The sequence below is a fragment of the Morchella sextelata genome, assembly GCF_020137385.1.
Source record: "Morchella sextelata strain SCLS chromosome Unknown scls_27, whole genome shotgun sequence".
In the NCBI taxonomy this organism is placed as follows: domain Eukaryota; kingdom Fungi; phylum Ascomycota; class Pezizomycetes; order Pezizales; family Morchellaceae; genus Morchella; species Morchella sextelata.
In genome coordinates this window covers 512295-535665 of record NW_025408642.1, presented here as the reverse complement: position 1 = coordinate 535665, position 23371 = coordinate 512295, and the positions used below count along the sequence as shown (strand labels likewise).

Here is a 23371-nt window from a genome sequence, read left to right as displayed (position 1 = left end):
ATTGCTTTATCACCATTTTAGTGCGCGCTTAAGTATTTTCCATGCATTCTCTATGGCGTTCAAATCTGGCGATCCAGCAGGCCAGACATCCTACTGATTGGATAGCCTGTATCTTTATTTATCTATGCAGATTTAGACCTGTTTTGTGTAGAGTAATAATAGCTTGCTGCTTGTCGTATCTTGATACTTTTGTAGAGCTCGTGGTGGGGTGGTTATGGTTTGGCTTACCCTCAAAAAACGGCGGGAACTTGTTGCACGCAACTGTACAATACTCTAGGCTCTACTACTCTGGTTCGCTGATTCGCTCTGATCGTTTCCTATAAAAGACAAAAGTGAATTTCCGGTGCCGTGTACTCTACGTGTAAAAGTTACGCTTGGTCTATCCAACATTTCCGGAAAAGCAAAAAATAGATCCTTGGCAGGTGCACCCGAGTGATTTATCATGTTTCAACTAGTCCAGTAGCCCAGTAAAAAAGAAGAGCACTCCACAGCACCTGTAGAATAGAGCTTGTACCTATTCTAGTGTGGGTACTTCGGTGGATTATCCGCGCTGAGTATTCTACAGTCCCAACTCGATATGTCGGATTACTAAGATACAGTTCATTTCATATATACGGGATAGCAAATATTTACGATAAATCTGGGATAGCAAGTTGATTTTGCATGAAGAAATTAAAATCCCAGAGGATTTCGTACGAGACAGCAAGGGATCGGGGGTATTAAGTTCCGACATATCGAGTTGCGACTGTACATCGATACTAGGGGTGTGCCAACTCGCGACCGCGAGTTGTACGTTGAATTATGGGTATCAAATAAAATTTAATTCTCCCTCTACAATCATGAGGGGCCTTTGGCCCCATCCTCCTCCTCTCGTGAGTGCTCAGTACTTTGATGTGTCGTGCTGACTAATCAACATCCCTGCACTCAGCAGCCAATCAAACCGTTCCAATGTTAGAAAACTTAGCGATAGTACATTATCCCATGGACGGATGAAATTATCAAAGTTGCGACCTGGACCGTGCACCCACTTGGCGCTGATGATTTCCTTTTTGAGAGGTCATGTGATATGATATTTGGTCTGGTAGGGGGGGCCGGTGGCTTAGTTCAACTGGCAACCGACTCGGATAATGGTTGCAAATCATTTTTGGTTCACCCTGTCAACCGATGGTGTATTGCAAATCATTTTTGGTTCACCCTGTCAACCGATAATGGTTGCAAATTACTTATAGTTGACCTGTCGAGTGGTGCAGTAGGAAGTGGTGCAATAGGCACTGACTCGGAGTTGTCAATGAATCAGGTCGTCACGGTGATATTTTACAAAACAGGCACGGCACAGGACAAACTTGCAAAGTACACAGGAAAAATATGATGTAGGGGCCCTTTTTCTTTTCTGTCCTTCTCTCCTCAACTTCAGCCGGCAGTACTCGCATTCTCTTCTTTTTTCCATGCGTACCTAGTATGCCAGAAACACTGTGAAATGGCGAGTAGTAGTAGCAATTAGAAAAATATTAGATGTGTTACCTACCTGTACATGTTCTTGTAGAAGCCGGTCAACAGGTGGTGGTAAATCCAAAACTCCATAAATTTTGCTGTACGTGACTCTTGCTGTTTTTCTTTTGTACCAGCGGCGTGTTTTTATCTCTTCTGGTCCGTACTTTTGAAGAAGCTGACCAGCAAGTAAAAGCCGGAAATCTTTATGTGTGATTTTGGGTCGAGGTAGGGCTTGATTGAGTGAGTAGAGGAGAAAGACATTGACAACCATTGTATCCAGTAACCAAAAGAAATATGGTAACCAATTGCGTCTTGCAATCAGCTGTGTAAAAAAATAACTGCGCAACTGATCAGCTATATCAACACCACCCTTATGATAATTGTAGTCATCGATAAGTGCAGGAATTGGAATATTCATTTTGTGGTTATCCCTGAATGCCTGTCGGATCAAGGGACCACTAGTTGTAACGGCAGCTAGGCGGGTTGGCTATGTGAGTTGTCTGGGTATAAGGGAGAAGGATTATGTAGTGTGGTTGGGTTTAGCGAAGCGGGTTTCTATTATGTTCTTTCTGTTTCTGTTATGCGAGGATATGAGTCAGCATTGGGATAGGGTATGGATATATAAGGGGGGCGTTGTCTCGTGATTTCTTGTTTCTCTTTCTTTCTCTTTTCTCTTTACGCAACCTCTGTACTTCACAGTTACGAATACTATTTGGTTCGCGCTACGTCATAGGGTTTACCCGGTATACTAGACCAGGTACAACCATCCATAGTCCATAGTCCACAGTCCCCGTTCTTGCCTTAGGTGTACCCTTCGGCCCCATAGTCCATAGTCCACGTTCCCGCCTTGGTAGCATACCTCGGCCCCATAGTCCATAGTCCACGAACCTCCTACGTCTACGTCTTCGCCTCGGTTGTATTCCTTGGCTTCATAGTTCCTACGCCCACAGTCCCCGTTACACTTAGGTTGCGTCCTCTACAGCCAACCGATACAACACCACCTTGCTTAGCTCTGGTCGTGACTATGTCCGACACCACTCAGGATACGCTGTTGCAGCGTCTTTCAGAATTTCTGACCACCTATGGTCCCCTCCCAGCCGATATAGACTTCGGCGAAGAACTTACGGAGGCTCATGGTCTTATTGCGGAGTGTTTGGAGGCTCTCACCAAGCCTCTTGACACCCCCACACCACTAGAACCCGTTATCGACACGGCTCAGGAAGAGGTCATTGCCGGCCTCACCACAGAACTAGAAGCAGCCAACGAAAAGGCTGCCGATTTTTGGCAAACCTTGTGCGATAACCAGGAAGATTCTACCGAGATCATCCGAGGTCGCGACGAGGTTATTGTTGCTTTGAAGATTGAGCTGGAGGAATCGAAGGCTGAAGAAGAAGAGCTTCGGTTCCGTCTGGCACTACATCAGGAAAGTCTCACTATCGCTGACGAGAACCTCGCCGATGCTGAAGATGAGGTTCTTCACATCACCGCTGTTGCAAAGGTCTGGGAGGCCCAAGCCAATGCCACTATTGCTGACCTTCGTTCTCGTATCTCCGTTTCCACCGTTACAGTTAAATCTCGCCATGTCTCTAAGCCTCGTTACCTGGCTCCTCGCGCCCAAGATCCCCGTTCCATTAGCAATTGGCGAGAAAGGCCACTTGAAAATGGGTCCCCAAAGCCGGCGTTAAAAGGTCAGCCCCTTTGGTAAAAAATGGCAAACCAAAGGGGCCAGCCCCGCCACCTGTTTCTGTTCTCCCTGCTGCTGCTGCTGTGTCTGAGGATAAGATGTCCGAAGACTCTCTTGTTGTTACCTGTTCGGTCTCTCAGAATTCCGACTCTTTCATTCCCACCTACGCTCTCATTGATACTGGAGCATCAGGATATGCTTTTATCGATGAATCTTTCGTACGTCACAACAATCTTGCAATGACCCCCCTTAGGAAACCTCGCCAGGTAGATGTTATGGATGGAAGACCTATCCAGTCAGGAGAAATTACCCACATTGTCGATGTTTCACTAGATATTCATGGCCACCGAGAAATTGCCTCATGTTTCTTTACAAAGTTGGGACATTATCCGATCGTGATGGGAATACCGTGGATGCGACGGCACGATGTCACCATTCGGCCAAAGGATAATCTACTTGTTTTTGATTCTCGGGACTGTGTTAAACACTGTTCACTCAGTGGAACTGCAGTTACTGTCCATGGAATATCGATCCCTCTACCGGAACATCATACTGTTGTCGTTTCAGCAGTTGAGAAATCCACCACCGACGTCAAGCAACTCGTACCAAAGGAATTCCACCTTCGCCTTCCCATGTTTAAAGAATACGATGCCTCAGTCCTTCCGCCTCACCGACCCTCCCATGATATTGAAATAATTTTGGAAGAGGGTAAACGACCACCGTATGGACCCATCTATGGCCTATCGCAGACTGAATTGAAAGCATTACGGGAATATTTTGATGAGAACTTACCCAAAGGATTTATTCGGGCCAGTGAATCACCGGCGGGAGCACCTATACTATTTGTAAAGAAAAGTGATGGGACTCTCCGGCTATGTGTGGATTACCGAGGCCTCAATGCGATCACGGTCAAGAATCGGTATCCGTTACCACTGTTAAAGGAAACTTTGGCTAAACTTTCGAAGGCACAGTACTATACTAAGTTGGATCTACGATGGGGATACAATCAGATCAGGGTAGCGGAGGGAGACGAATGGAAAACGGCATTTAGAACTCGATATGGACATTTCGAGTATACAGTAATGCCGTTCGGATTAGCCAACGCCCCGGCCACCTTTCAACATTGGATTAATGATATCCTACGGCCTTATCTCGATCAATTTGTTACAGCTTATTTGGATGATATCCTAATTTATTCGGAAACTTTGTCAGAACATAAGGATCACGTCCAGAAGGTTTTGAAGGTACTTGATGAGAATCATGTTCACCTTAAACCTGAAAAATGTGAATTTATGGTCCAGGAAACGAAATATCTCGGCCTTATTCTCACCCCGGATGGGAATAGGATGGATCCAAAGAAAGTTGTTGACGTATTAGAATGGTCCACACCAAGGAATCTCCATGATGTTCAGGTATTTTTGGGATTTGCAAATTTCTATCGACGGTTTATTTTGGGATATTCAAAAATTGTTGCTCCGCTTACAGCTCTGACCAAGAAAAATGTTAAATTCGAATGGACGGATGAAAGGGAGGAAGCATTCCAGACATTGAAAAGGATGTTCACAACGGCACCCATACTAATGCACTTTGATCCGGATCGGAAAATCGTGGTAGAAACCGATGCATCCGACTATGTTTCTGCTGGAATCCTGTCCCAACGTGACGACGAAGGAATTCTACATCCAGTCGCTTTCTTCTCTAAGAAACATTCCCCTGCGGAATGTAACTATGAAATCTATGACAAAGAACTCCTAGCAATCGTACGATGTTTTGAGGAATGGCGACATCATTTGGAGGGGGCACAATTCCCAATTGAAGTTCTTAGCGACCATCGGAATCTCGAATATTTCATGTCAACAAAGTTATTAAACCGTCGACAAGCCCGTTGGTCGGAATTTCTTTCACGTTTCGATTTCGTCATTCAATTTAGACCAGGAAAACAAGGGGCGAAACCAGATGCATTGACTAGGAGGTCGGGTGACCTACCTAAGGAGGGGGATGAACGGTTGACGCATCAAAGCCAGGTGGTTTTGAAGCGAAAAAATTTGGATTCAAAGCTAAGTTTGTTCGCGGGTTCTTTTTCAAATGAATCCGCTGAAGGAATGTCCACTGTAGAAGAGTTGTTTTTAAATGCTTACCAAGTTGACAGTTTCCCGAACAAAGTCCTCGCGATGCTCTGAAATGGCGTCCGCCAGTCGAACAAAATCTCCCTTGCCGAATGCACGGAAGATAACAATGGTCGACTACTCTATCGAGGCGCCCTATACGTACCAGATGACAACAATCTTCGGCTAAGACTCCTAAAAGAGTATCATGACAAACCATCGGCAGGTCATCCAGGCAGAGCGAAGACTTTGGAACTCCTGAATCGAGAGTATTACTGGCCACAAATGCGGAAGTATATCGATCAGTATGTTCGGAATTGCAATGTGTGTACCCGTAGCAAGGCACCACGCAATGCACCCTATGGAGTACTCCGCCCGATGCCAATACCCGATGGACCATGGACGGATGTGTCAATGGATTTTGTTACCGACCTCCCAGAGAGCGATGGATACAATGCAATCTTGGTCGTGGTGGATAGGTTAACTAAGATGCGACACCTAATACCAACAACAAAGGAGGCGGACTCAAGGGAAGTAGCGAGACTGTATATTGACAATGTTTGGAAGTTACATGGGTTACCCGACACTATGGTATCCGATCGAGGGACACAATTCGTTGCGGAATTCTGGAGGTCTCTTTGCGACCGTCTAGAAATATCACCAAAGTTTTCTACCGCGTTCCATCCTCAGACGGATGGGCAGACGGAAAGGATTAATGCCGTGATGGAACAGTACCTTCGAAGTTATGTTTCCTATCAACAGGAAGACTGGGCCCGATGGTTACCAATGGCAGAATTTGCAACCAATAACCATGCTTCGGAAACAACGAAAATCTCTCCTTTCTACGCTAATTCGGGAAGAAATCCTCGAATGACTTTTGGACCCTTGGAACATGGTAGGACCATGGCGGAAGATCAAGCAAATGGTATTGCACGGGAAATGAAGGAAATATTAGATTTTCTACGAGATGAAATGTTCCGAGCACAAAGGATACAGGAAGAGTCGGCAAATATGAAGCGGACTCCAGCGCCCCACTATCGAGTAGGAGATCAAGTTTTCTTATCAACACGCCATGTCCTCACCAAACGCCCTTCGAAGAAACTTGATTGGAAACGTATTGGACCATATATCGTAAAGCGAATCGTTAGTCCTTATGCCTATGAGTTGGAACTCCCTCGTTCTATGAAAGTTCATCCCGTATTCCATGTCTCTTTATTGTCGTCTGCAGCAAACGATCCTTTACCAGGACAACAACAGTTACCACCACCGCCGGTCGAAGTTGAAGGACAAGAGGAGTGGGAAGTCGAGGATATTTTGGATTCCAGGGATCGTCGGGGAAGATTTGAATACTTGGTTAAGTATGCCGGTTATGACGAAGCTTCGTGGCAGCCATTGTCGGATGTCGAACATTCACCCGATATTGTTAAACGATTTCACGAACGATATCCACGGAAGCTTAAGCCTACCAGGAGGTAGGCATTAGAGGGGGGAGTGGTCTGTAACGGCAGCTAGGTGGGTTGGCTATGTGAGTTGTCTGGGTATAAGGGAGAAGAATTATGTAGTGTGGTTGGGTTTAGCGAAGCGGGTTTCTATTATGTTCTTTCTGTTTCTGTTATGCGAGGATATGAGTCAGCATTGGGATAGGGTATGGATATATAAGGGGGGCGTTGTCTCGTGATATCTTGTTTCTCTTTCTTTCTCTTTTCTCTTTACGCAACCTCTGTACTTCACAGTTACGAATACTATTTGGTTCGCGCTACGTCATAGGGTTTACCCGGTATACTAGACCAGGTACAACCATCCATAGTCCATAGTCCACAGTCCCCGTTCTTGCCTTAGGTGTACCCTTCGGCCCCATAGTCCATAGTCCACGTTCCCGCCTTGGTAGCATACCTCGGCCCCATAGTCCATAGTCCACGAACCTCCTACGTCTACGTCTTCGCCTCGGTTGTATTCCTTGGCTTCATAGTTCCTACGCCCACAGTCCCCGTTACACTAGTACTTGTTAAGCGTGGCCGCTTTCTAGACCGTGTAACTTTCTCGTCTAAAGTATGTATGGTGGAGAGTGCGTGCACATGATTGTTGTCCTGCCATTGCATTGCCAGTACACTGGCAAGTCCGTTACTATCTGATACTGCACCACCAACCACCGTATTCCAGGGAATATCTTTTGCGTTGTTGTTGTATTCAAGCGGGAAGCGGCCTGCTTGTAGGCGTGCTGTACCACATGCACCTATTCCGATACTCCTGAGCTTGCTGAAAAGGGCAACAGTACTAAAGAGATTATTCATATAGATGACAAAGTCGTATTCTCGATAGGGTAGCGATGATTCAGCTAGTTGATAGACGACAGCTGTAGTCGGTGCAGAGATACCAACCGAATCCCGGTAGGCAGAAGACAGTTCACCAATACCCTTAACCCTGGAGTGAAACCGCCAATTGATTGTGTATCCATGGTCGCAAATCGCAAACACCTTGTATCCCTCTGTGATTGGCTTATTAGGCATACGAACAGTATGCTTACTTCTTCCCCCAAATCTTATCATCATCTCGTCAACTGTTACTGATGTGGATGGTAGGTAGTATCTCTTGCAGCTTTCACGCATCTTACTACTCAAAGGCTCAAGCTTCTCCCACCAATTATCTGGCCCAATCACACTAGAAGGCGGAGATACATGAAAATACTGCTTAATTTGAAAAAAACGGTTGTTGCCCATTGCTTTGGAGACTGGTCTTTTCCAAACTGGGACATAGATCCGGATACCGGATGTTTTTCTCCACAAGTCATTAGGTGATTTGCATCTGTTTACACCCATGGCGATCAAAAGCCCTAAGAACACACCAATTTCTTGGGCTGTGGTAGGCTTCCATTTGCGACAGGCATGAGACTTCCTCTGCACAGCATAGTAGGCATTGGTATTTTCCGATAGTGAGTGGAGTATTTCTGGTATCCAAAAGAATTCAAAAATATCCAAAGGTGCGAGTTCCACATTCTAAAGTTTAGTGCGCTCCTAGTCAGAACTACTAGTAGTAATAAGTATTAGATCCAGGACATACCTCTAGCTCCTCTGGCAATAGTATCTCGGCCTCATGAGGATTCCTATGCATTGGCGTGTACGGCCTCAAGGGGTCTGCTGGTGAAGTGATACCACTACTTTTCTCTCGGCGACACCTCCTTGGTCGAATTGGAGGTTGTTTCAATTCTCCTAACGGGTGCCGACTCGGAATGCCAGTATTTGATGCCATGTTCATCATTATCTCCTCCCTTCAAGTTGGAAGTTGCCAGTGAGCTGAGGTCTAACTGAGACATCTTCTGAGACAGCTTGGCTATGCGCACGGTCCAGGTCGCAACTTTGATAATTTCATCCGTCCATGGGATAGATAGACAATTAAACTCTGATGATTTGCAGGTACGTAGGCAAGTAAGCACCCAAGTAGGTATATTTCTAAGCACATACATATCCTCACATGATCAAGAAAATAATAATATATATCCCAAAACGTAGACAGGCGCCCAAAAATAGAGCACCAGGACACTAGCAAATAAACGAGACTCAATCCTGACAATATCAAAGAACGAAATGGTATCGAACAGAAGAGAGTAAAACTCAAATTAAGAATATAACGCCATATATTCACAATAAGATCCAGATAAAGATGGATCCAAAGCAGACTATAAGTAGTTGATAACGTGTTTGACTATCAAAAAGCAGGCGAGAATCGCAAAAAAGAACAGAAACTTATGCTTGTCATTCAACAACCGTTTCCTTGCTGTTGTGATTGTTGTAGTGGCAACAATATGGGCACAGAGTCGGTCCAGTTCCTTGATGATAAGGACATTATTGGAATATATTGTCTTAGACTCTTCAATAATGTCTAATCGTTTAGAACCCTAGATGTCAGTGGGAACAAGATAGTCATATGTCGAGCGGACAAGTTTTAACCGGGAACTAATACTGACCATTCTTTTCCTCCACCGTTAAAGTGCTCTCTAGGTCAAGGAGAGCACCCTTGAAGCTATCTCGCAACCCGATCTCCCTTCCTTTCTCAATCTCAAAATTGAATATGTTCATGCCAGGCCCAATTCGTTCTTCTTCTGTCATTCCGTAGTGCTCCGGAAAAAAGCCTTTGGCCTTTGACATTTGGTATCCAAGGATCTTCCCACCCGCGAACAGCGCCATGTAATAGTTATAAGCATATGCGATCAATACATGCGGCTTCCCGGCAATAACGTTTCGGATATGATTTACATATGCAGTTCGTTGGATGGTGTTGGGGAGCTCAGTCGAGAAGGGTGTTGAGCCGTAGAAGTATTGGAGGTCTTTGGCAAATTGAGGCGTCCTCAGGAGCGGTATAGAATAGAGTCTTTGAAGGGCATTCCTTATGCGAGGGTCAACAGTTGTTGACTCGGAGGACAACAAGGCAGCCCATTCCTCTTCAAATGACTTGTATACAAACGCGAAGGACAATATCCCTTCACGGTAAAGCCGATGATCTGCGATACCCTTTCTTAAACCCTTTTGTTTTTGATATGAACAGGGGGGGAAATACTAACCTTGAAGCCCGAGGGCAAATCTGGCCATAATAAGGCGATTCACTGTGTCATGGCCCTTACTTGAGGATGTTAGTGCATTACTTCGTGATTTAAGGGGGGAAGCTTCATCAACGAACCGGCTTGCAGAGTTTATTTGCTGAGCTAGACTCAGATGACACTGGCTTTCCTTCCCAAGATCACGGCTGGAATTTGTATCGTTGTATTGGGAAATATGAGTGTCTCCCCCGGTGGCGGCATGCGAGTGAGGGTTCATATTTCAGTATATTTTGTGTTTTTTTCCCTTGTCTTTTTTGTCGTCAAGTGGCAGGATAGTGAGCGAGTGAGTTTCTGAGTGAACGAGGGGAACGTGTAGCATGTAGCTATCTTTAAAGGGAGGAAAGGGTAATAAAAGCAGATAAAATGATAAAGGGGAGTATCACGCAGGTTGCAAGCCTTCTATGGTGGTCAAAGACCTGCCTGAACCGCTAACCATACCCTCACATCTGTTCCTAAACTTGACCGCTATCATCGAACACATACCCTTTAATTCCGTACTCTCAACTGCGATTTTGTCATCCCCAAAACCAGGTGATTTGGGCTGGCCCATACATGTTCACTATACTGATACTCTACATGTACATGTGGTATGGGTTAGGTGCATTTACAGACCCAAAGAATCGGGTCGGTAATCTATGCATGAAGTACAGGGGTAGAATTGTGCCCAAAAATACAGGTTGAAAAACCGTAGAGAAACGTAAAGCAACCAATCAGAGAGCTCGGATTCGATAGATGAGCTCGGGCTCACCTATCAAGTTTTTACTCTAGGTAGACTGCCCAGAAGAGTTATCGTGGAGGTGCCTGCAGGTGGCTGATCTGTACCTCTCGGCCCTGATTGCGTGAGATCATTAAGGATACTTGAACGTCGCCTGATTGGCTAACTATATGTATCGAGAAATCTCAAACGATGATTAGTCATTCGGCCAGTTTTTAAGTCTCACACATGCATCTCCAACGTCTCACAACTGATCATCCCCCCGTCTGTTCCCCACCATCTTCCATGATTAAAAGCTCCATACAACGCACCATGTCCAATCCATATGGCGCTCTCCAAGGTCTCATAGGTAAGTGGTGTCTGCAACCGTCTTGTGCCATTAATCAGATATCGGCGACTGATACCTGGCCCTTCCTCACCCAAGTAGACCCAATCCAAATCCAAATAAACTGACAAGATGTCTACTCCTCTCGAATAGCCGTGAATAAGCCCAAAGGAAAGTCCTCTGCCGATGTTATCCGCATAGTTCAAAGAGTCTTCAGGAAGTCTCCCTACTTCTCTGAACCTCTCGAGTTAGAGCAGATAGCGCGCAATAAGGAAAGCGGAAACCAGAAGAGGAAGAGGAAAGGAAAGAGCGGACCGCCGGATGTTAAAATGGGACATGGAGGAACCTTAGACCCTATGGCTAGTATGAACATTCAAAACAGTCTTAAGTATCAGCTTTACATGCTGACCTTTCACGCCGGTAGCTGGTGTTTTGGTATTGGGGGTTAATGGAGGCACAAAACATCTCCAGCATGCTCTCGACTGCCAGAAATCTTACGAATGTGTTGCGCTTTTTGGGTGCAGCACCGACACATATGATGCCGAGGGAAAGATCATGCGCCGTGCACCGTACAAGCACATTACCAAAGAAGCTGTTGAAGGAGCGCTGAGGACCTTTTGTGGGGATATCATGCAAAAACCACCAATGTAACCTCACCTGTTCTTTGAAATTTCGGGATAAATCGTTAACCGCCTTTCACAGCTATTCCGCCCTTCATCAAAATGGCATGCGATTATATGAGTACGCCCGTAAGGGAATACCCCTTCCAATGGAAATTAAAGCACGGCCTGTTGTTGCGCATTCCATGGAATTGCTCGATTTTGTCACCAATCATACCTGGGAATTTCCTAAGGAAGAGTTGTCTGCTGAGGATCAAGTCGTGGGGAAAGCTCTTGGAGAAATGCAAGCTACAGCCCCAGATGGTGTCAAGGTAGGCGAGAAAAGGCAATCCCGAGAAGAAGAACCTCCCAAACTTTCCGCGAAAAAAATAAAATCAGAGGCTGCTAGTGAAGGGGGTAATGGAAAATCTCCCGACAAGGCTCCTACCCTGGTAGGTCAGGTTGAAGATGGATCGAAACCAGCGGCCGTATCAATCCGTATGACAGTTGGGTCAGGCTTCTATGTCCGCTCACTAGTTTATGAGTAAGTAGCCTTTGACTCCGTCTAAACAGCATGTATAGTTGACGTTCCACTAGTCTTGGCGAAGCTCTTGGTTCTGCGGCACACATGGTTAAGCTTGTCCGTACGCATCAAGGTGACTTTAGGCTTGGGGAAAACGTGATTGAGTGGGAAGACTTGATGAATGAAGATATTAGTGCCTGGGAAGATAAAGTGGTGAACACATTGAGAGCTTGGGAAGTAGCACAAGCTGGGGTCCCTAGTCAGAAGAAAAATCTGGGCAACACGAGGCCAACTACAACGGCACCCTCTGCGAAAGAGGAACCGACTGTGCATGAGAGACTATCTGCGGTAAAGGGGGAAGATACTAAAGCGACAATCACTGACCAAACTCATGCCCCACCAAACGAGGAAGTAATGGAGACTAGCGCCGCAGCGAGCTCCTCTTAAGCTGTATGTAAGAGTTTAATTCATTGAGGTTACATCGTTCCTAGCATTAGTCTCATAATGCCAAGCATCCGCTATAACAATCCGAACGCTGCAGGCATCACTCCTACATTGAAAGCCTCTATATTTGTTAGCGTGCGCTTACCTCATCATTGGCTCTCATTCTTCGTTTTACAGCGCAATGGTCTACAATCATGTGAGATCACTCGTCCTTTTCGAGGTACATACATGTAGTTATGCCTCAGTGTATACGGCTTGCTTCAGGGTAAATCATGAATCAGCTTGCCTACTTGCTTGACGTTACTTGAGTCCCTAATATAACCACTGGTCCGTGTATCTCTTGGGATGTCAAGCCTCATATATATAAATTGTGTAAACTAACGAGATACGGAAGTTGTGATGAAAGAAACGCTCAGCAAGAGGTGATATATCATGGGAATTCTTTATCAAATTATTGGAAGTAGCGGTAGGAGATGAGAGTTCTTGACGCCATAGCCCCCATGTTGAACATAGGGTATTGTGCTGAGTAGTGTTAGATTGTTAATAGGTTTTCAACTGGTTCTGGGAATCGATTAGTAGTTGATTTTAGCGGCTTGGTTGCTGTTAAAGGGATACTTGCAGCTTGAACTGGAGAAATTTCTGACCTATTCACTGATATATGGGGGATATTGGAAAAGGCACATATAGATCGACTAGAGTAGATATACATATAGTGATGGACTTTGCCTGCCAGGAGGGGTCGAGGGCCGCGCAGCGGCCTGAGAGCCCCGACTAACAGGCAAATAGAGAAATAAGCCGCAAGGCGGCTTGCCTGTATATTGGACTGATTGATATACATGTAGTACCGGCCGAAGGCCGGAAACCACTTGTACATGTATATATATTATGTAGTTCTCTCTGTAATAGCCTACATCCGACACTTATTCGGGTTTTCTTTCTAAGTTCATGTTTATATTTACATACAGTCTAATCCACCGTTGCCCAGTCCGGCAACTTCGTCTCATACGCCCATCTCCCTTCTTCGCACTCGTACCTCTTCGCATGCAAAAAGATACCCAACTACATGTACCGCGATATCCGTTAGCTAGCTCTCCTCTACCAAAAAAGAAATGAAAAATGAAAATGAAACACAGAAAGGGAAAAGGGAAAAGAAAACTAACCTCATGCGATCCCGGATCGGTGTACAATGGCGCCTCACAGACCGAACACAGTTCACCCGATAGTTTATGCGCCTTGATCTCCTGGTACTCCTTTACCATCTCATCGAAATAGGCAACGGCATCGGCTACCTGATCCTTTCCCATCCTGCTCAACCTCGTAATGATATCCTCATCATCGCCCTCCCCGCCCTTTCCTAAGCCAGGCCCCCAGACCAGTCGATTGCAGTATATTGGATCATTACTGATTGGATAACCTAGGTACTGTAGGTGAACACGGATCTGGTGGGTCCGTCCCGTGAAAGGATGACACTCTACGATACTGTAATTCCGCTCCTTGTTGTACTTGAGCCGGCGGAAGAGTGTCGATGCGTGCTTCCCGTTCGCACGGACCCGATTAAGTCCCAGCTTGGGAGAGACACTGAGAATGGGCTCGGAGCAGGTGATGTCTTCTGTCGGGAACTCGCCTGTCACTCGAGCGACGTACTGCTTGCGGATTGTGCGTGTGCGCAGCTGGTTCATCATGTCGTCTGCGGCCTGTGGGGTTTTGGCGCAGAACATGAGCCCACTGGTCAGGCGGTCGAGGCGATTACATGCTACGGGGCCGCTGTGTTAGTACAAAAGTCTAGTAGGATGGTGGGCATGGAGATGCAAACTTACGTAGAGGTGCGACTCCGTTCCGCTCATACTTCATGATCTCGATGACCGAGTTGTAGTTGTATCGGCCAGCGGGATGCACCGGCACCCCCGCAGGCTTGTTAATAACGATGAGGGATTCGTCTTCGAAAACAACCTCAACGGGTTTGTCAGTGACCGGGGGTTCGTGGCGGTGCAGTGTGTGTGCGATCATATCCCCATTATTTACGATCGTGTCAGTACCACAGTATATAAGCTGCTCCTGCGTCGGATGGCGGCCATCCTTCTTTCTAAATATCGTGACTGTCCCCGCTTCAATAGCTTTTTTCTAGCGATTGTTCAGTTCTATTTTCTTATTACAAAAGAAGAGGACAGACGGTAATGAACTCTACATACATAGTACTCCTCCGGGCGATCCCTAAACTCATTCACAAATATATCCAGTAACGTGCGCCCTCTCCACCGCTCTTTGCAGAACGTATTGTATGTATAATTATAAGGCGGGATCTTCCTCAGCCCATCTTCAAAATAATATAGCGGGTCTGGCGGCTGGTTGAGGAATTTTGACGGCAGGCTCTCCTTCTGCGCCGCCAACGCTGTCTCTGACTCCTTCCTTCTTCGCTGAGTGTATGCCTCTGTATTCTGCTTGCTCTTAGATTTTGGTGAGCCCGGAGGTGTGATTGTGAGCGCTGATAGCTCTGATAATGTCTGGTCTGACATTTTTTGGTGCTGGTGGAGGTTCAGGAACCCCTCCAGGGTTGCGGCTAGATGGAGGGGAGGATGTAGGCGGTAGAGTCCGACGCGCGAGCCAGTGACGATGCGCATGCAGTTTTTTCCTGCTATGATGAGGTTGTATGACAACCAAATTTGTTCACAGCCAAATTTCCCGTTTCCCTGTCTGGCACGGTAGGTAAATAAATGGATGCGAGATTTCGTCTTATCTGGAATCTGACAGAGCTTATCGACAGGCCGAGGTTGATCTACAGGGGTTGGCCGAGGCCCGATGGGGCGGGAGATGCAGCCTGTAGCAACAATCTATTTAATCCTCAAAGCTCCCAAATCCCACGGGAGCTGATTTGTAGCTAGAAATATATCGATATTTGCAATACTATCAAAGTAATTCGAGTCGAGCTACAATGTCGGTCAAGGAGCGTAAAAGGATTGACTATTTCTTTTTCCTAGATTACCGAACACGATGGACAGACAACGACATGTACTCACACCTCACCAATACAGTCTACAACGTCCTGTGAGTACTTTAATGGGCTTAATCTTGATCACTAGAAGCCCACACACCCAAATAAACTAACCTTCTACCCTTTAGAATCGACTCAGTAGTCAATACCTACCTGATCAAGCACTGCGGCCTGAACCCGGCAACATCTCCATCAATTGCGCTCATGGTCGCATCGCAGATTACATTCATATCTCAGACATCGTTCCCGGCTGTGCTAGATATCGGCCTCAGGGTAAATAAGCTGGGTAACTCGAGTGTCACCTATGAGTGTGGTGTGTTTGAGAGAGGCCTGGAGGATGTGAGAGCTGTCGGTGGGTATACACATGTGTTTTGCGACAGTGTGAATAGAAGGCCGATGACGATGGAGAAGACGTTTAGGGAGGGGTTAGAGAAGCTGTTAGTGAAGGAGGGGCCGAAGCTATAGATACCACGGCTAGATAGGTTTAGGCGCGTCGTGTAAACATGCTATTTAGATATTGCAAGGTCGTAAAGCTGGTAACCAAATATCCTACAAGCAATAACATTAGGGCCCGTTCGGTTAGATCGGTTACAAACATCGTAATAATTTTATGTTCGGACAGCCATCACAAGCGATTTTGCGGGTGTTCCAACGAACAGTAACTGCAGTCAATAGCGCTAAATGCCCACGATCCAATCATCAATACTTTAGTATTTAACTAGAAGTGTATAAATGAGACTACCGCCATATTTGGGATTTATTGGAGCAAATGGTACAAAGTGCTACATTGCATTCTTTACATCTAAACAGTGCTGTTTTTACTTTGAGATCTCGAAGAGAGACTTCGCGATTCCATCTGCACAAAAAACATGTATAGAGTGAGAGTTGACCTGTTCTCAGGTTGGTGCTATGTACTCTAGAGCTGGATATCTGACTAATTCCGGGCATGGCGGAGAGACCTTTTAATGGGTAGTTTTGGTGTGGCTTTGACTACCATTATGATTCTTCTAGCCTCGATAAGTTGAGGCCAGGGCCCAATCGAATCTTTCAATATTATTTTTCGGTTGGTAATAGTGCGTGGATTTAAAACCGTAGCTTATCTCGGGACCGAATTGCCCTACAAAGAGATCCTTCATGATCACCATGCCAATGTTAATTGGCCACCCAATAGAGAAGAAGTAATACCCATATAAATCCAAAGATCTTATCTCTCCTGTTATACTTTACATGACTTCCATGGTTGTCAATGCCTGAGTGTGCCGGAGTGTTTTATTTTCAACTCAGCATATGCATTGGTGTTTGTTCAAATATAGTAGGCAAAGAACGGCGAAACCAGGGGGTATGGATCGTCTTGAACACCCTCCTCTGGGGGTTTGACTTCTGGTTTGTGTTAAGGAAATTCAGAATGATATGGTACAAAGTCTGGTAATGGGAGTAGAGTTCCTGCATCGACACGAGCTTTCCCACCTCTTTTTGCCTTGCTCTTTGTGCTCACCAGATCTGCATTTTCTTCGTTCCCAGGGCGATATTCCAAACTGAAAGGAACTCCCTTCAAAGGCATTGAATTTTAAGGAAAGATCAATAATAAAAACAAGCTCATAATGTGATGTGAATTGATAGTATAAAGTGATGCTCATTATGAAGCCCCCGGTTGGTAACAAACAGGAAAACCTCCAGGAAGCCCAGGCTCGAACCACAGTTACATACATACATATATATTTGTATGGTAGAATGGTGGCACCCATACAATAATCCTTACATTATATGCTGATAAGCGAATAATGTATCCTCCACTGCTCGGAAGGCATAAAATATGGAGTTTACGAGTGATACTCCGTGATTAAATACAGTCCTTGCATGTATGGATTTGATTGTCACGTGTAAGTACTTGCTGCGAGAATAAGTTTCCGCCACCACTTTTGCATTTTCACGCACAAATTTGGCGGAAACTTATTCACATAATTTTTGTATCAGGCAAAGTATTCAAAAACTTTTGAAATTTCTTCCTTCAATCTTAGATGGCAACAGGGGCTCACGACCCTCAATTCCTCAATCTTGGGAGTCCTCACTGATGTGACAGATTCAAACGAGAAAGAAAAGGAGAGAAGAGAGAAAAATTCACAGAGAGAAGTAACTACATACACATTTCTCCTTTTTCCCCTTCCCGCTTACTCGCCCCCCATGATTTGCGTTAGCTCACGCCCGCCGTCAAAAGAGAGAAAGGAAAATGAAAAACATCTCATTTCCTTTCTCTTATTTTCAAAGAAGAGGCAAGAAAAATAGAAGTGTGAAAACCATCCCAAACAAAAGAAGTGAGAAAATGAAAAAGATGAAAAGAATAAGGTTTGAAAAAAGGTAGGGCGGATAGAAGAGGAAGAAGCTGTGTAGATTAGAAGAGAGCGAAATGACGAAAAATCATTCACATCAATATTCTTTCTTTACGCAGACCGGAAGAAAAACAACTTTTGAAAAAGTGATGAACACAGAAAGAGACATGAAACAAACTCCCTACGCTCTAGCTTTGTCATTCCAAAAAAAAGAAAAAGAACAAAAGAAGAGAGAAGAGAGTAAAACCGTCCCTTGTATCAATAAATCTAAAGGACAGTTTTTTTTTTTTTATACCCTTGCTCCTGCAGGACGTCCCTTTTTGGGTGGAACGGTAGACCACCCCTCAGCGGCTTCCTCGGCTGGGGTCTCTTTTGGCTCTTGTTTTCGCCAGTTGGATGGGGTTGCCTTCGTGGGTCTTTCTTCCCTCTTTTTAGAAGGTGCAGTTGTCGTAGGAGCGGCCTCACCCTCGGTCTCGGCCTCAGCAGTGTTGCCTTCAGTCGCGCCAGATGCCCTTCTCGGGGGTGGGAAGTCCTTGGTGGCAGTTGGTGTCCCAGCTTCACTTTTGTCATTTTCGCCCACAGGGGCCCGGGTCTTACTATCCACCTTGGCCTTTTCATCCTTGGCCCTCTTGGCGGCAATGGCGGCAAGTATTTTTTCTTCGGCCTCCTTGTCCCGCTGGAGGGTATCAATTGGTCTAGCAGCGCCAAATGGATTGGGCTTGCTCGACGAGTCACTGGTGGCAGATGCCAAAGCAGGCTCTATAGGATGTTCGCTGCGCTTCTTGAGTTCCAGTCTGGGGCGAGTAGTTGCAGCAACCGGGCTGGAAGGCGCTGTTGGTGTTCTTTGTGGAGCCGGAGGATCTGGACGAGCTCCTCTACGCCATTCATTATCTCGTTCGGGGGCAGTTGGCTGCCGTTCGATAGCTGGGCGCTCACGGTACTCTCTCTTGGGAGTTCCTTCCGCACTCGGCGCCGGAGAGCGTCTTCTGAATTCACGAGGCTCCCCGCGTTCGTTACGTTCTCCGCTGCGAGGACGATGTTCACCAGCGGTCGGGGTCGATGGTGGGAGAGGACCAGTGCGCTCCCACTTATCAAGATTGCGCAGCTTATCAGAGCCCTCGAAGGCACTCTGGCGGCGCTCCCCACGGTCACCGGATTCGCTGCCCATGCGGTCACGGTCACGGTCACGGTCACGGTCACGGTCGCCAAAACCACCGCGGTCACCGCGGTCACCGAATCCACCACGTTCACTGCCACGACGTCCAGTATTCTCGAGAGCGGGAAGAGGGCCGGTACGACGCCACTCTCCAAGAGTACGCTCCTCGCCACGATCCTTCGCTAAAACACGTATCAATAAACTTGTCCTGTGTGCTGATATCGCAGGATTGAAATATCTTACGTGGATCGGCGACGTTGATTCTAATGTTCCTGCCCGAAAGTTGGCTACCATTTAACTCCATAGCAGCAATCAGACCTTCCTTAGTGTTAAATTCGACATAACCAAAGCCCTTCGGGCGGTCTTCCATTTTATCACGAACAAGTCTAACGTTAGAGACGTCACATTTTTCGAAGAATTCGGATATCTCGTTTTCAGAGACATCGAAAGATAGGTTCCCAACATGTGCGGTAAATGGTGGTTTGTCGGGGATTGGGAGCTGTTCGCGTGGATAACGTTCCTCACGGTCGTCTTCAAAAGCACAAAATTAGATCCCAACGAATTAGAATCAAGAATTGCACCAAACGTACTTCTAGAAAAGCTACCGAAGCCGCCGCCGCCGCCGCCGCTGCCGGAAGAATCTCCGTACTCACGGCGAGCATATCCAGTGGAGGAGCCGCCTATCAGATAAAGTGTCAGCCTTCCGTGTTCATTTACACAGGACAACTAATGGAATGGCTAGACCAACCAGCGGCTATGACATGAAGTCAGCCACCGGAACCAAAAGAAATGGGAAAAAAATATAATAAGTAGAAAAAAGCACGGAAAAACGAATTAGTACGTACGAACAGCAGGCATATCCTCCATTTCGTCAGCCCAGGACGAAGTGGTTCCTAGGGCTATTATTAGTGGCAGAAATAGTCAGCAGGATCCTAATCAACTATTACCAAAACGTGGTGGGGGAGGGGTGGACGGGTGCCTAGCGACATACATTGATCACCCAGAAAATCCCCCAGACTCATTTTTTGACCCTTCTTAGGAGGCGCTATAGCAAATAGTTAGCAGATAATTCATCTTGATCAATTCATAGGAGAGTGATAGTTATGCTCCCTTGCAGGGAGTAGAAATAAAAAAGATGAGGGGATAAGATGTAAAATGGGAGGAGATGCGTACCCATGATGATAAAAAGCAGCGAACGCGCTTTAATAAGAAAGCGCGCTTGCTGGCAGGAGTAGATGAGCTAAAGGAGTAAAAGGCCTTTAGCAGAGGTGGATTTTGTAGTGTTGTTTAAGCGTAGAGGTGCGAGTGCGGGGGAGGGGCAGAACGGGTGAGGTTCTCGTTGGTGGTGAGGTGGAAAGAGTATTGTGAGAGAAAAAGATTTGGGTGGTCTCGGTTGTGGGGAGGGATTAGGAGGGCAACCAACAGATCAACAGTCAGCAAGAGAGCATCAGACAACAGCAGGACCTCACCTCAGTGAATTAAGTACATATCAATGTAGGTACATGTATTCTGGGAACATGTATATACGTGCGTATATGTAAATCATCGCTGAGTGAAACGGAGATCAGAGAATTCTAGAAACTTAAGGCTTACATGTAGTTGACAAGACCAAGATAATATAGAATTCCTAATATAATTGATAAACTACGCACACGTTACATACATGAGCGTGTTCCGCTACAACCTACATGTATCTAAAACATCAGGTCTTGTGAGAGCCTCAGTGAAAGATACATATAAACTTGAATAAACATGGTAAGAAAGTTAATTTATTTGATTTTCACTGGGGCGGTTAATGACTGGGAATTAGAAAAATGGTGATGGAAAACTGCAACGTATTAAGATTTAGGGTTAGGGGAGCTAATGCCCTGCATAAGATTCTAAGCACTTCATTATTCCGCTGTAACGACAACTCCTACCACCTTTCCAAGCTTCATAGAGATATCAACTACATTAAGTGCACATCTACAGTTATGCAAACCGACTCAAGTACCCAAGTACCCAACCCGATCCTCAATCCTGCCCTCAGGGTAGGGGCAGTGACCGGTCCGTCATTCCACCCGCTCACCACCGCTCACGGGCTTACATGATCAATGCCACCTCATAGGAGCGGCGGGCGCGCTATTTGGCGGTGCTTATGGAATCATTCAGAATCGCCCTACACTTGGCCTCTTTGCGGTGCTTACGGGGGTCAATTCTGCCATTTTAGGTGGGACGTATTGGGGTGTGTAAGGCCTTCCATGCGCGATGCTGTACTTAGGCCTGATTTGGATATTTTAGCTACAAGAACAACAATGATCCGAGCTCTGCAGGACCCTGAGACATTGAGTCTGTACCCGAGAGAGAAGGCCTATGTTAGTGGCGCGGCTGGAGCTGTCGCTGGAGGCTTCGTTGCTCTTGCACTTGGTACGGACACTCTCCTTCGGACAAAGATATCAATCCACGATTGATGTCGGCAAGCCAAACTTAGCTATAATTTTTGCCTTACTGACCACCTAAATCTTAGGCAAACCCCGTTCTTCTCTTCCCGGTGCTCTGGTGTGGGGATTAATCGGTCTCTCAGGCCAGGCTGTATACAATGTTGCCGACGCCCGGCACACAAAATCTGTGTTAAAAGAGAAAGAACCAGAACAAACAGGAGGCTTCAGTTTTTGGGATCGTGTAATGCGCTCTAGGTGGAGTCCAGTTACGAGGTTGACCACCGAGGAGTATGAAGAAATACTAAAGGGGAAGCTCTTGGCTTTGGAGGCCGATTTAGCCATTGCAGACGAGGAAATTGCGAAGCTAGAGATAATGAGGATGGAACAGCATAGTAAGCCCATCACCGGCGGAAGAGAACCTGTAGAAACTACACGCAGCTCCCGTGGCTGAGGTACGTTTGGATAAACCCCGTAAAGATATAGAATCATACACTCTGATTTTAAAACTGTACGTATGTATGTACATACAAAGACACAGATACGTCACAAACATTAAATTAGAGTTGCCTAATGGATCACTTGAGTCGTTAGGGCTTGACTTAATTACGCCGATCACAGCATTCGCGCAAATTCGCCCTTTGCACCACATTGCGCATCACCAAAGCACGGTAGGTGTCACTATCACCATAATACTGTGACTAGCCTAACAAAAATTAATGGCAATTAAATTCCCTTGTAGTCTTCTTAGGATTATGCTTTCGCCCTATATTTCGTCTTAAGCTGTCGAGTGATGTTTCATGATCAATTTTTGTCCAAGGGCCTGTTTGAGTCACCAAATAATTATATTACGACACTTGATTAAATACAGCACGAAACTAAGAAGAAGAAGATACTCGGCGAGCTCTCAAAATTTATTCTGGGTGAACAAACCGACCCAATGCAATGAACCGGCTTATTTGGTTGCCTAAACAGGCCCTTACATAGTTGAATTAATTATGGCTGCACGGTAGTGTAATTAATTTCTAGAAGGGCACCAAGGCAATATCCTTATGATAGGTACCGGTGCCAATTGAGAGAACTTTACTTCTGACTTGTGGGGTGTCGTTTGGGAGTTTGCGCATGCGTAGTGGTGGTCTTCCGTGCGCAAAAGAGGGTGTTTCTACTAAAGTGCGCACTCACAGGCAAAAACATTAGATGGTATATATACAGTACATGGAGGTATGGCGGTAGTTATATCTTTGTCCTACAAAAGTCACTGGTAGCGCCCCCAAGCCACGACGCGGGCCTAACTGTATGGGTGGTTCAGTGTCTTCAAAGTTCGCTGTCTCGAGATCGGTTACCCAGCCGAAGGTCCGATGTACCTACATTTCTGGTAGTCCGCCAAGATTCGCTGCACTGACACGCGAGAACCTTTCCAGTTGAGCTACATAGTGCTAGAGTTTACAATGCGTGTACATACATGTGTGTTTATAGGATGAGAAGGATGAACAACTCTTTTTTGAGGCAGCACTGCCCTGTAGAGTAGGTGCCGGTTGTGTAGCGCTATAGCAGCACCTAGCTTCTGCGCGTAAATGCGTTTTAAAGCGCATGCGGCTATTGAACAATGTGAATGAGCATGTATGGATATCCGTAATATGTACATGTTAAAATTTTGGCATAACATTCCTGAAATAACACCTCTTCCCGTGTTCTCAGGTAGAATTCACTCGACCTTTGTTCCTTTCCCCCTGCATCCTGGGGGCCCGCGCATACGTTCAAAATTTAGATCTGTACTCCGGAATTACACATAGCAACCAGACGAGATTCGGGGATTTGAGATCATCAGTCCCTCGTCTGCTATCAACGGTAATCTCAACCCCCATTTTTATTACTCTTGGTGCAAAAAAAACGCAACAAGCTCACTCTTTGCTCCCTTTCTCCACCATAATTCATTCTTCGCTCTTTACATATCCAAACGATCAGATCAAACATGAGCACAAGCTTATAATACAACAAAACAGCA

General features: G+C 45.9%; 8 protein-coding genes across 8 annotated transcripts; 4 read left to right on the top strand and 4 right to left on the bottom strand.

Annotated features, from left to right (window-relative positions):
* Window positions 1-2515: 2515 nt before the first annotated feature.
* H6S33_008697 (uncharacterized protein) lies at window positions 2516-6756 on the top strand (the record flags this gene model as incomplete). Its single annotated transcript, XM_044840041.1, has 3 exons — window positions 2516-3179; window positions 3221-5316; window positions 5371-6756. 3 exons carry the CDS (start codon window positions 2516-2518, stop codon window positions 6754-6756), a joined length of 4146 nt encoding a protein of 1381 aa, XP_044687811.1.
* A 455-nt stretch (window positions 6757-7211) lies between these two features.
* H6S33_008696 (uncharacterized protein) lies at window positions 7212-8590 on the bottom strand (the record flags this gene model as incomplete). The annotated part of the gene is made up of 3 exons (XM_044840040.1): window positions 7212-8273; window positions 8338-8380; window positions 8436-8590. The coding sequence occupies 3 exons, from the start codon at window positions 8588-8590 to the stop codon at window positions 7212-7214; spliced, it is 1260 nt and encodes a 419-aa protein (XP_044687810.1).
* Window positions 8591-8953: 363 nt separating this feature from the next.
* H6S33_008695 (uncharacterized protein) lies at window positions 8954-9863 on the bottom strand (the record flags this gene model as incomplete). Its single annotated transcript, XM_044840039.1, has 3 exons — window positions 8954-9156; window positions 9242-9775; window positions 9836-9863. The coding sequence occupies 3 exons, from the start codon at window positions 9861-9863 to the stop codon at window positions 8954-8956; spliced, it is 765 nt and encodes a 254-aa protein (XP_044687809.1).
* A 1008-nt stretch (window positions 9864-10871) lies between these two features.
* Window positions 10872-12480, top strand: H6S33_008694 (uncharacterized protein; the record flags this gene model as incomplete). Its single annotated transcript, XM_044840038.1, has 5 exons — window positions 10872-10935; window positions 11065-11274; window positions 11336-11558; window positions 11614-12054; window positions 12108-12480. The coding sequence occupies 5 exons, from the start codon at window positions 10872-10874 to the stop codon at window positions 12478-12480; spliced, it is 1311 nt and encodes a 436-aa protein (XP_044687808.1).
* A 963-nt stretch (window positions 12481-13443) lies between these two features.
* H6S33_008693 (uncharacterized protein) lies at window positions 13444-14990 on the bottom strand (the record flags this gene model as incomplete). The annotated part of the gene is made up of 4 exons (XM_044840036.1): window positions 13444-13536; window positions 13638-14230; window positions 14295-14598; window positions 14667-14990. 4 exons carry the CDS (start codon window positions 14988-14990, stop codon window positions 13444-13446), a joined length of 1314 nt encoding a protein of 437 aa, XP_044687807.1.
* Window positions 14991-15406: 416 nt separating this feature from the next.
* H6S33_008692 (uncharacterized protein) lies at window positions 15407-15885 on the top strand (the record flags this gene model as incomplete). The annotated part of the gene is made up of 3 exons (XM_044840035.1): window positions 15407-15519; window positions 15595-15805; window positions 15856-15885. The coding sequence occupies 3 exons, from the start codon at window positions 15407-15409 to the stop codon at window positions 15883-15885; spliced, it is 354 nt and encodes a 117-aa protein (XP_044687806.1).
* A 2197-nt stretch (window positions 15886-18082) lies between these two features.
* On the bottom strand, window positions 18083-20126 carry H6S33_008691 (uncharacterized protein; the record flags this gene model as incomplete). Its single annotated transcript, XM_044840034.1, has 7 exons — window positions 18083-19131; window positions 19193-19480; window positions 19540-19629; window positions 19698-19703; window positions 19795-19848; window positions 19941-19994; window positions 20123-20126. The coding sequence occupies 7 exons, from the start codon at window positions 20124-20126 to the stop codon at window positions 18083-18085; spliced, it is 1545 nt and encodes a 514-aa protein (XP_044687805.1).
* A 796-nt stretch (window positions 20127-20922) lies between these two features.
* On the top strand, window positions 20923-21820 carry H6S33_008690 (uncharacterized protein; the record flags this gene model as incomplete). Its single annotated transcript, XM_044840033.1, has 4 exons — window positions 20923-20995; window positions 21057-21173; window positions 21230-21355; window positions 21456-21820. The coding sequence occupies 4 exons, from the start codon at window positions 20923-20925 to the stop codon at window positions 21818-21820; spliced, it is 681 nt and encodes a 226-aa protein (XP_044687804.1).
* Between the last annotated feature and the right edge of the window lie 1551 nt (window positions 21821-23371).